At 47.7% G+C, this 10536-nt stretch overlaps 1 protein-coding gene across 1 annotated transcript in view; it reads right to left on the bottom strand.

Annotated features, from left to right (window-relative positions):
* Positions 1 to 1555: 1555 nt before the first annotated feature.
* Positions 1556 to 10536, bottom strand: part of AARSD1 (alanyl-tRNA synthetase domain containing 1) — a 22087-nt gene continuing 13106 nt past the window's right edge. Inside the window, exons 4-12 of the mRNA XM_011998756.1 lie at positions 8192 to 8249; positions 7769 to 7925; positions 7558 to 7674; positions 7195 to 7325; positions 6825 to 6891; positions 6543 to 6634; positions 5074 to 5128; positions 3148 to 3242; positions 1556 to 1758 (exon numbers count right to left, since the gene is read on the bottom strand). Of these exons, the coding sequence (XP_011854146.1) occupies positions 1623 to 1758; positions 3148 to 3242; positions 5074 to 5128; positions 6543 to 6634; positions 6825 to 6891; positions 7195 to 7325; positions 7558 to 7674; positions 7769 to 7925; positions 8192 to 8249 (908 nt within the window). The 3' untranslated portion in view covers positions 1556 to 1622. The remainder of the gene's footprint in view (positions 1759 to 3147; positions 3243 to 5073; positions 5129 to 6542; positions 6635 to 6824; positions 6892 to 7194; positions 7326 to 7557; positions 7675 to 7768; positions 7926 to 8191; positions 8250 to 10536) is intronic.

Genomic DNA, 10536 nt, shown 5'->3' with positions numbered 1-10536 from the left:
GAAACTCTGTCTTAAAAAAAAAAAAAAAATTAAGTGATTGATTCTGGAGAAAGAAATTGGGTAACTCAATGGCAGGATTGAAGGAAACTTTTGGTGGTACACATCTGTAATCCCAACTACTTGGGTGGCTGAGGCACAAGAATTGCTTGAACCCAAGAAGCAGAGGTTGCAGTGAGCCAAAATCATGCCACTGCACTCCAGCCTAGGTGACAGAACAAGACTGTCTCAAAAAAAAAAAGTTCCTTTCAGAGTTGGAAGAATAAATAGCTGAACACAGCCAGAGCCACAGGTTATCTCCCCTGGGTGTCAGTTTTTGTATTTCTCCTCTGTTATTTCATCCTGACTGTCTAGGCCTTAACCATCTTTGTTCTAGCTAAAGTTGTAACTGGATCTTTGTTTTCAATCACCTTTCCTAGATGTGCAAATCCAGTATTTCTACCCAGGTCTGTGAAACTTCAAAGCCTGTGCTCCTAAACATATTATGTTTCCATTTGCTCTACTGCTGATGAAAGATGAGCTTAAGTCTTCCATTGATTACAGATTTGTCTATTTCTTTGAGATCTGTCAATGTCTGCTTTATGTATTTTGAGACTGTTATTAGATGCATACAAATTTAGAACTGTTATATTTTTCATCATTACACGTCCCTCTTAATCTCTTACTTTAACCCTTTTCCTGTTTGCCCTGAGAATACTCGCCAGTGTCACTTGCAGCTGTAGCACTGACCCCAAAAAGGTGACAATGCTGTCAACATTCCACAATGATACTGTGATTGAAGTAGACAACAGAAATGGAAAGAAAACTAAGAAGCCAGCCGGGCACAGTGGTTCACGCCTGTAATCCCAGCACTTTGGGAGGCCGAAGTGGGTGGATCACGAGGTCAAGAGGTGGAGACCATCCTGGCCAACACAGTGAAACCCCATCTCTACTAAAAATACAAAAATTAGTTGGGCATGGTAGTGCGAGCCTGTAGCCCCAGCTACTCGGGAGGCTGAGGCAGGAGAATCGCTCGAACCCGGGAGGTGGAGGTTGCAGTAAGCCGAGATCACGCCACCGCACTCCAGACTGGTGACAGAGCAAGATTCCATCTCAAACAAAAACAAAAACAAAAACAAAAACGAAACAAAAAAAAATTAGCCAGGCATGATGGCACATACCTGTAATCCTGGCTACTCTGGAGGCTGAGGCAGGAGAATCCCTTGAACCCGGGAGGCAGAGGTTGCAGTGAGCTGAGATCACACCACTATATCCAGCTTGGGCAACAGAGCAAGAGTCCTTCTCAGGGGGCGGGGTGGGGCGGTGGGGGCGGGAAAAAGCCATGTATCTTTGTGGATTATAACAAAAATACAGGAGCAGTGGATTCAGCTGATCAGATGTTCTTATCCGACTGAGTGCAAAAGCACAAGGTTTGGTATAAATTATTCTACCACCTTCCAGACATTACAGTGCAGGAACTAAATTAGAAAATTATCTATTTACAAACAGAAAGTAACCAGGAAAGCACACTGGAGTATACGGTATGAATTAGTCATAAACACAAGTGGTATCACAACCATTCTGAGTCAAACTATTTTATTGACCAAAAGATGCCTGTGGAAACAGGAGGTGAGTACCCTAAGCCCTCACTCCTTAGTACTCTGCGTGGTGATGTAGTCCTGGAGAAGTGCCTGCACCTCTGTCCGCCGGCTCATCTTGGTGGCCTTGCCCTGAAAACGGCCTTTCTTCCCTGCTCCTTTGCCTTCCAGGACCTCAGCCACCCTGGGGAACAGAGGTATAGTCAGGGAGACTTTGAGGGAAAAGTCACACACACAAAAAAGGGCAGCTCTGAGTCTTTTTCCAGGGACTAGGGGAGGGATAAGAAGAGTAGATGACTTCTAGGAATGTTTCTTAAAAACACTTGCACATGGCCGGGCGCGGTGGCTCAATCCTGTAATCCCAGCACTTTGGGAGGCCAAGATGGGCGGATCACAAGGTCAGGAGATTGAGACCATCCTGGCTAATCCGGTGAAACCCTGTCTCTACTAAAAAATACAAAAAACTAGCCGGGCGAGGTGGTGGGCGCCTGTAGTCCCAGCTACTCGGGAGACTGAGGCAGGAGAATGGCGTAAACCCGGGAGGCGGAGCTTGCAGTGAGCTGAGATCCGGCCACTGCACTCCAGCCTGGGCGACAGAGCGAGACTCCGTCTCAAAAAAAAAAAAAAAAAAAAACCACTTGCACATAGGCTGGGGGCAGTGGCTCACACCTGTAATCCCAGCACTTTGGGAAGCCAAGGCGGGTGGACTACCTGAGGTCAGGACTTCAAGACCAGCCTGACCAATAGGATGAAACCCCGTCTTTACCAAAAATAGAAAAATTAGCCGGGTGTGGTGGTATGCGCCATAATCCCAACTACTCGGGAAGCTGAGACAGGAGAATTGCTTAAACTCGGGAGGCAGAGGTTGCAGTGAGCCAAGATCGTGCCATTGCACTCCAGCCTGGGCAACAAGAGTGAAACTTCGTCTCAAAAAAACACTTGCACACGTGCACAAAGATATATGTACCATGATCACATAAGACTGAATAACTAAAAACAACATCAGTGTCTATGAATTGGGCTAGATAAATTATGTTAATCTCTAGGGAGCAGGGTGAGCACCTGTAATCCCAGCACTTTGGAAGGCCAAGGCGGGAGGATCACTTGAGGTCAGGAGCTCGAGACCAGACTGGCCAACATGGTAAAATTCTATCTGTACTAAAAATACAAAAAAATTGGCCGGGTGTGGTGGTGTGCACCTATAATCCCAGTTACTTGAGTGGCTGAGGCAGGAGAATTGCCTAAACCCAGGAGGTGGTAGCTGCAGTGAGCTGAGATCGTGCCACTGCACTCCAGCCTGGGTGACAGAGTGAGACTCCATCTCAAAAAACAAAAACAAACACATTTCATAAAAACAAAAACAAAAACATACATGTGAGATGTGGAGCTAAAAGACCCTCATCTGTCAAACTGGAAATGACGGTAGTAACAATTATCTCTGCTCAGCCCACCTCACATGCCCATGATGTAATTAAATGAGATCGCAGATGTGATGGTCCTTTGAGTCAGTAAAGGAATGTATCTGTAGGATACAGGCTCTACTACATGTGCAAGAGAGTCCACCTAGGATTACCTGGGCCCCAGGGTCTCCACAGACGCAGGTGGCCCTGCCAGTAAGAAGAGTCCAGCACCTTTCTCATCGCCCACGGTTAAGAATAGGAGGGTCTCCTAGGAGGTAAGACAAGGAGATAAGCCCTGATACTTAAGGATGTAGAGTTAACCCCCCTAAACCCTGCACCCTCTTCAATCTTAAGAACAGATTATTTCCCCCTAAACCACCAAGTGACGCTCCTGATGAATGATAATCCCCCTCCACACTGGCCCACCAGGGCCAAGAAACTTTTTGAGAGCAACTACGGGAACTTAGGTGAAACATTAAGAAGGCAGCAGAAGACTGCTGTTCCTGGTTAAGCATAAAATGCCTTTCATGGTTTCACTCTCGCAAACTTTTCCCTACCATACGTCCTTTCCCTGCCGCTGCCTAAACCACCAGGTTTCCCTCTGCCTGGCTGCCTCTGCCCCTTGTCTGTATGATGACCTCTAAGCAGTCTTCAAGGCCCCCTTCCCTGAAACCTCCCTATCCTTCAGTAATATACTCCTTCACCTCTAGCATTCATCTCTCTATCATTCTAAATTATAAATGTCAACACACACATTTGTCCTCCAGACTAGAACGTGAGCTCCTTGAGAATCAGTTCTGTCTATACAGAAGAATTATGAAAAGAGAGATACACAATGCTTTACCCACAGTAAGCATTCCAAAGAAGGGTTTTGGAGTAAATACAAAAGAGAGAGTGGAGGATGGTGGCTCATGCTTGCAGTCCCAACTACTCAGGAGGCTAAAGTGGGAGGATTGCTTGAGCCCAGGAGTTCAAGACTGCAGTGAGCCATAATCACACCCCTGCACTCCAGCCTGGGTGACAGAGCAAGACTCTGTCTCTGAAACAAACAAACAAACGAATAAAAAGACAGACCTGGAAATCTCTAGGCTAGAGACCATCAGGAGTGGGAAGAATAAGTAAAGCCAGAGGAAGAGGAAAATGGATGGGGATGGCTTTCAAAGGGGCTTGCCCACTCCTGTATTCACTTTTTTTTTTTTTTTTTTTTTTTTTTTTTGAGACATTCTGTGTTGCCCAGGCTGGAGTGCAGTGGCGCAATCTCAGCTCACTGCAACCTCAGCCTCCTGGGTTCAAGCAATTCTCCTGCCCCAACCTCCCAAGTAGCTGGGTCTATAGGCACCCACCACCACACCCAGCAAATTTTTGTTTTGTTTTGAGACAGAATCTCACTCTGTAGCCCAAGCTAGAGTGCTGTGGCACAATCTCAGCTCACTGCAACCTCCACCTACCAGGCTCAAGAGATTCTCGTACCTCAGCCTCCTGAGTAGCTGGGATTACAGGCGCACGCCACCACGCCTGGCTAAATTTTTATATTTTAGTAGAAATAGGGTTTCACCATGTTGCCCAGGGTGGCCTCAAACTCCTGAGCTCAGGCAATCCACCCGCCTTGGCCTCCCAAAGTGCTGGGATTACAGGCGTGAACCACCATGCCTGGCCTGATTTTTATATTTTTAGTAGAGATGGGGTTTCACCATATTGGCTAGGCTGGTCTCCTGGCCTCAAGTGATCCACCCACCTTGACCTCCCAAAGTGCTGGGATTACATGCATGAGTCACCATGACCAGCCCACTCCTGTATTTCTAATATTGGATCCTCAGGACACATAAACCTGAATGGCTCTGAGGAGCTAGAACTCTGATGAAAGGAGCTCAGAAGCTGATAAACATACAGCCCCAGAAAGAGCAATAACATAGATCTAGGTCAACACCTAAAACAGAGCTTGACACATAGCTAGTGCTAAGAAAACAGTATTGAATGAATGGCTATTTCCTACTCCTCATGTATTCATGTGGAGGGACTTCAGCTAAACTAGCACCCCTCACTTATGTCTCCCCAGGTCTCTATCCAGGCCGGGGTAGAGAATCTCATGCTCCTCTTACCTCTGACCCAATCTCATTGGCAATGATATTCATGAACTCTGAATCACCCTCCTTCCTAAAACAAAGGACACAGACATGAGACCCAGGTTGGAGTGGTGGCTGTGAAACTGCAGGAAGCCTGGCCCCTCCTTCTGAAGCTGGCCTTGCTGCTGCCTATTTGTACACATAAAGTCCCACATCCCTTAGCCAAGAGACAGTACTGGCTGAGAGCCAGCAAGCTGCCCTTCTCAGCCTCTGCAGTTTGGATTCAACCTCCAGGTTTGTCTCTATCTCCCTTAAATAGGATTCACTAGGATAAGCAGAAATCTGTTAGAGAGTAAAGTAAGCAGGGGACAGTCCTAAAGAAAGATACAGGCTGGACGCAATGGCTTACACCTATAATGCCAGCACTTTGGGAGGCCGAGGTGGGCAGATCACTTGAGGTCAGGAGTTCAGAACCAACCTGGCCAACATGGGGAAACTCCATCTCTACTAAAAATACAAAAGTTAGCCTGGTGTGGTGGCACATGCCTGTGATCCCAGCTACTCAGAAGGCTGAAGCACGAGAACTGCTTGAACCCGGGAGGCACAGGGTACAGTGAGCCGAGATCATGCCACTGCACTCCAGACACAGTAAGACTCCATCTCAAAAAACAAAACAAAACAAAACAAAAAAACAGGCCGGGCGCAGTGGCTCAAGCCTGTAATCCCAGCACTTTGGGAGGCCGAGGCAGGCGGATCACGAGGTCAGGAGATCGAGACCATCCTGCCTAGCATGGTGAAACTCTGTCTCTACTAAAAAATACAAAAAAACTAGCCAGGCGAGGTGGTGGGCACCTGTAGTCCCAGCTACTCGGGAGGCTGAGGCAGGAGAATGGCATGAACCTGGAAGGCGGAGCTTGCAGTGAGCTGAGATCCGGCCACTGCACTCCAGCCTGGGCGACAGAGCAAGACTGTCTCAAAAAAAAAAAATTAAAAAAAAAAAAAGATACAGAGTTACAGCAAAGATGTTAACATCAAACCCAGGAGGCCTGGTAGGTAACGTATTTCTTTTTTTTTATTTTTTTGAGATGGAGTCTCACTCTGTCGGTCCAGGCCGGAGTACTGTGGCGTGATCTCCGCTCACCACAACCTCTGCCTCCCGGGTTCAAGTGATTCTCCTGCCTCAGCCTCCCAAGTAGCTGGGACTACAGGCGTGTACCACCATGCCTGGCTAATTTTTGTACTTTTAGTAGAGAAGGGGTTTCACCATGCTGGCCAGGCTGGTTTCAAACTCCTGACCTTGTAATCCACCCGCCTCAGCCTCCCAAGTGCTGGGATTACAGGCATGAGCCACCGCGCCCGGCCAGTAACATATTTCTTAGGATCTACCCAACCTTGAGAATACCAGTGAGCAATTCACCTCCCACTGTACACTGCATATAGAGAAGACACTGAGCCCTAAGCCCAGCACAGCCCCCATTCCTTGTCTCCAGCTCCTAATTTCTCACCTGTGTAACACGACCACACCTCCCCAGTCTGGGCTGTTCCTGAGGCTATGGGCAATGTGCACAGCCAGGTCTCTGAGCAGATTCAGGTTATTCTGAAATGGATATGGTAACTCAGTAGATAAATGGAAAGGATAACAATAGAGAGTATCAGCTTCCCTCCACGTCATTCTCCCCTCACTCCTCCTTTGACAAACTACACATTTGCTTCGGCAGAAGACCAAGTCTGCAGAGCCTATTCTAGGCAGGGCCCATGCCCTCTCTACCCGCCAGGGAATACATCACCTTCTGCAGGATCTTGGTGGAGTTCTGGAGCTTTTTCACTGCTTCCACATGATCCTCTGCTCCACACCTGCAAGAGAAAGGTCAGTGGAAACCTGCGCAGCTTCCCAGTTGTTTCTGATGTTGGGGACATAAATCAGTAACTTCCTTCTTGCTATGGTGCCTCCCTGCAGTCAGGGACCAGGAGATATTCTGAGGAGGTCTCTTAGGCAACTGGGAGAAAATATACGAAGGAATTAACTGTTTTTCGTGGTTCTGATTGACTATCCAAAGCACTTTATCATTTACGATTGCATCTTATCTCCCAGAGGTAAGAGATTATGTCCAAAATCTCAGCAATGGGAGGCAACTGAAGGTACTGAAAGACGCATACTTAAGCAGAGCAGTCAGTGCTTTTTCAGTTCCATGACTTCTCTCCATCCACTTCAGCACCCGGTTCCCAGCCAGAAATATCAGGTTGGTTTTGTTCTTTTTCCCCTTCTCAGTGCCCAGAATCTTAATGACCTACATGAGGCAAGGGGGTAACACACACACACACACACGGGCGTGTGTGTAAACCACAGCAGATCCTAGAACCTGAAGGCAGGAGAAACCTATCTTTTCCTCAGCTCTGAAACAGTGAAGGGGAGATTTCACTTAGGACTCCTCAATTATCCCCCTCTCCCACTCCCAGCCCCATGTGATCCCCTCTCCCCAATCCCTCTTCTCAGCCACTCCACAGCCCTTCCTCACTTACCTGAAGGTCACTGAGATTGCTCACATGGGTCCCACAGCACATGTTGGAATCAACGCCCTTAATGCTAACAACACGAACGGGCCCAGCATGATCATCCGGCAAACCCCGGCCTCTCACCTGGACTCAAGGAGAGCAGAGGGACTGTCTGAATCTGATGAGGAACACTCGGAGAACCATTGTGCAGAAGCCACCCCTCTGGCTCTACCCTTACCTGCTCCACCTCAGGATCATCCAGGCTCAATTCTCGGACATTCACAGGCAGCCGATCTCTGATTTTTTCATTGACGCTCTGCTCAATGGCAGCTACTTGCTCTGTAGTCATAGAGGGGGTGTCCAGCTCAATCGCACTCCGAAATCTCCCTAACTCCCTATCAGAAGTAGAGTGGCCACAGATAACACATCTTACCGAACAAGAAAAGCTGAAAGCTTTTTCTCTAAAAACTGGAACAAGCATACCCTCTCACCACTTTTTGTTTTTTGAGACAGGCTTGCTCTGTCACCCATGCTGCCATTTAGTGGCAATCACAGCTCACCACAGCCTTAATCTCCCTGGCTCAAGCAATTCTCCCACCTCCGCCTCCCTCCCAGTGCTGGGATGGGCCTGCCTACAGTTAGTCTTACGCCTGCCACTCACCATGATGTTGTCTTCAGCTTAAATAGATGGTCAGCAACTGCCGTGATGAGATGCTGCCCTAAGCAAAGAGAGCAAGAAACAGGAGAAAAGTGAGAAGTCCACATACTCCCACAATGATAAAATAGAGCCACAATGATAAAAGCACAGAAATTATCCTTGTTGAAAACCTTCTAAGCACTTGGTAATACACTTTAGATACTTTATTGAAAATCACAATGAGAATCCTGCAAGAGGCCTTGTGATACCATTTCACAGATGAGGAAACTGAAGCCTAGAGAGATCAAATAACTTGCCATGGCAATGTAACTTATAAGGGGCTGGACGTGAACTTAAGTTCTTTTTTTCTTTTTTTTTTCTTCAGACAGTTCCATTTTGTTGCCCGGGCTGGAGTGCAGGGGCTCACTGCAGCCTCCACCTCCCAGGATCAAGCGATTCTCGTGCCTCAGCCTCCTGAGTAGCTGGTATTACACACGTGCATCACCGCACCCAGCTAATTTTTCTACTTTTAGTAGAGACGGGGTTTCACCATGTTGGCCAGGCTGGTCTTGAACTCTTGACCTCAAGTGATCCACCCGCCTTGGCTTCCCACAGTGCTGCGATTACAGGTGTGAGCCACCGTGCCCAGTGAACTTAAGTTCCAATATGCAGCATTCATCCATTCAACAAGTACCTACCACATGCAAGGCACAGGGCCTGACATAAGAGATACAGCAGCATCCCTGATTGACAAGAGTGACGATGAGGAGAAAGAGGAGGAAGAGGAGGAAGAAAAGGAGAAAGAGGAGGAACTGACTATCAAGGAAGAGGGAACAAGACAGCTAAAGGCCTTCAGGAAGAAAGAAGTAGGGTATGTCAAAGGAATCCAGAGATGACAAGCACAGCCAGGATGTAGCCAGTAAGAGGTGAAGGGGCACCAGATGAGGCTACAGCAGTAGACAAGAGCCACCCAGATACAGCTTGTATGCCATGGTAAAAAGTTTGGCTTTACATGAAGACCTACAGGAAGCCTCTGAAGAGCTTGAAGCAGAGGAGTGACATAATATTTTTACTTTTTAAAATTTATTTCAGCTGGGCGCGGTCGCTCACTCCTGCAATCCCAGCACTTTAGGAGGCCGAGGCAGGTGGATCACGAGGTCAAAAGTTTGAGACCAGCCTGAAACAACATGGTGACATCCCATCTCTACCAAAAATACAAAAATTAGCCAGGTGTGGTGGCACGAACCTGTAATCCCAGCAACTCAGGAGGCTGAGGCAGGAGAATGGCATGAATCCCAGGGGCGGAGGTTGCAGTGAGCCGAGATTGCACCATGGCACTCCAGCCTGGGCAACAAAGTGAGACTGTCTCAAAAAAAACAAATAAAAATAAAAAATAAAGGCCAGGCGTGGTGGCTCACGCCTGTAATCCCAGAACTTTGGGAGGCCGAGGCAGGCGCATCACGACGTCAGGAGATCCAGACCATCCTGGCTAACATGGTAAAACCCTGCCTCTACCAAAAATACAAAAAATTAGCCGGGTGTGGTGGCAGGCGCCTGTAGTCCGTTACTCGGGAGGCTGAGGCAGGAGAATGGCATGAACCCCGGAGGCGGAGCTTGCAGTGAGCCGAGATCGGGCCACTGCATTCCAGTCTGGGCAACAAAGTGAGACTCCATCTCAAAAAAATAAATAAATAAACAAACAAATAAATAAGATAAAATAAAATTTATTTCATTTTACATATTCATTTTTATTTATTTTTGGTTTTATTCATTTATTTTATTTAATTATTTTTTTTGAAAGAGTCTCACTCTGTCGCCCAGGCTGGAGTGCAGTGGTGTGATCTCGGCTCATTGCAAACTTTGCCTCCAGGGTTCAAGCGATTCCCCTGCCTCAGCCTCCCAAGTAGGTGGGATTACAGGCACCCGCCACCACACCTGGCTAATTTTCGTATTTTTAGTAGAGTCGGGGTTTCACCATGTTGGTCAGGTTGGTCTCAAACTCCTGACCTCAGGTGATCCGCCCACAGCCTCCCAAAGTGCTGGGATTACAGGCATGAGCCACCGCGCTCAGCCTGTTTTTATTTCTCTTGTTTACATTTCCACTTCAAGTTATATTTATTTATGACGGGTGCGGTGGCTTATGCCTGTAATCCCAGCACTCTGGGAAGCCGAGACGAGCAGATCACAAGGTCAGGAGTTCAAGACCAGCCTGGCCAACATGGTGAACCCCCATCTCTACTAAAAATACAAAAATTAGCCAGACGTGGTGGTGCATACCTATAATCCCAGCTACTCAGGGGGCTGAGGCAGGAGAATCACTTGAACTCAGGAGGAGGAGATTGCAGTGATCCAAGACTGTGCCACTGCAC

Source organism: Mandrillus leucophaeus, unplaced genomic scaffold (assembly GCF_000951045.1).
Source record: "Mandrillus leucophaeus isolate KB7577 unplaced genomic scaffold, Mleu.le_1.0 Scaffold58, whole genome shotgun sequence".
In the NCBI taxonomy this organism is placed as follows: Eukaryota; Metazoa; Chordata; class Mammalia; order Primates; family Cercopithecidae; genus Mandrillus; species Mandrillus leucophaeus.
Note: the sequence above shows the minus strand (reverse complement) of the source record. Positions and strands in the feature narration are given on the sequence as shown.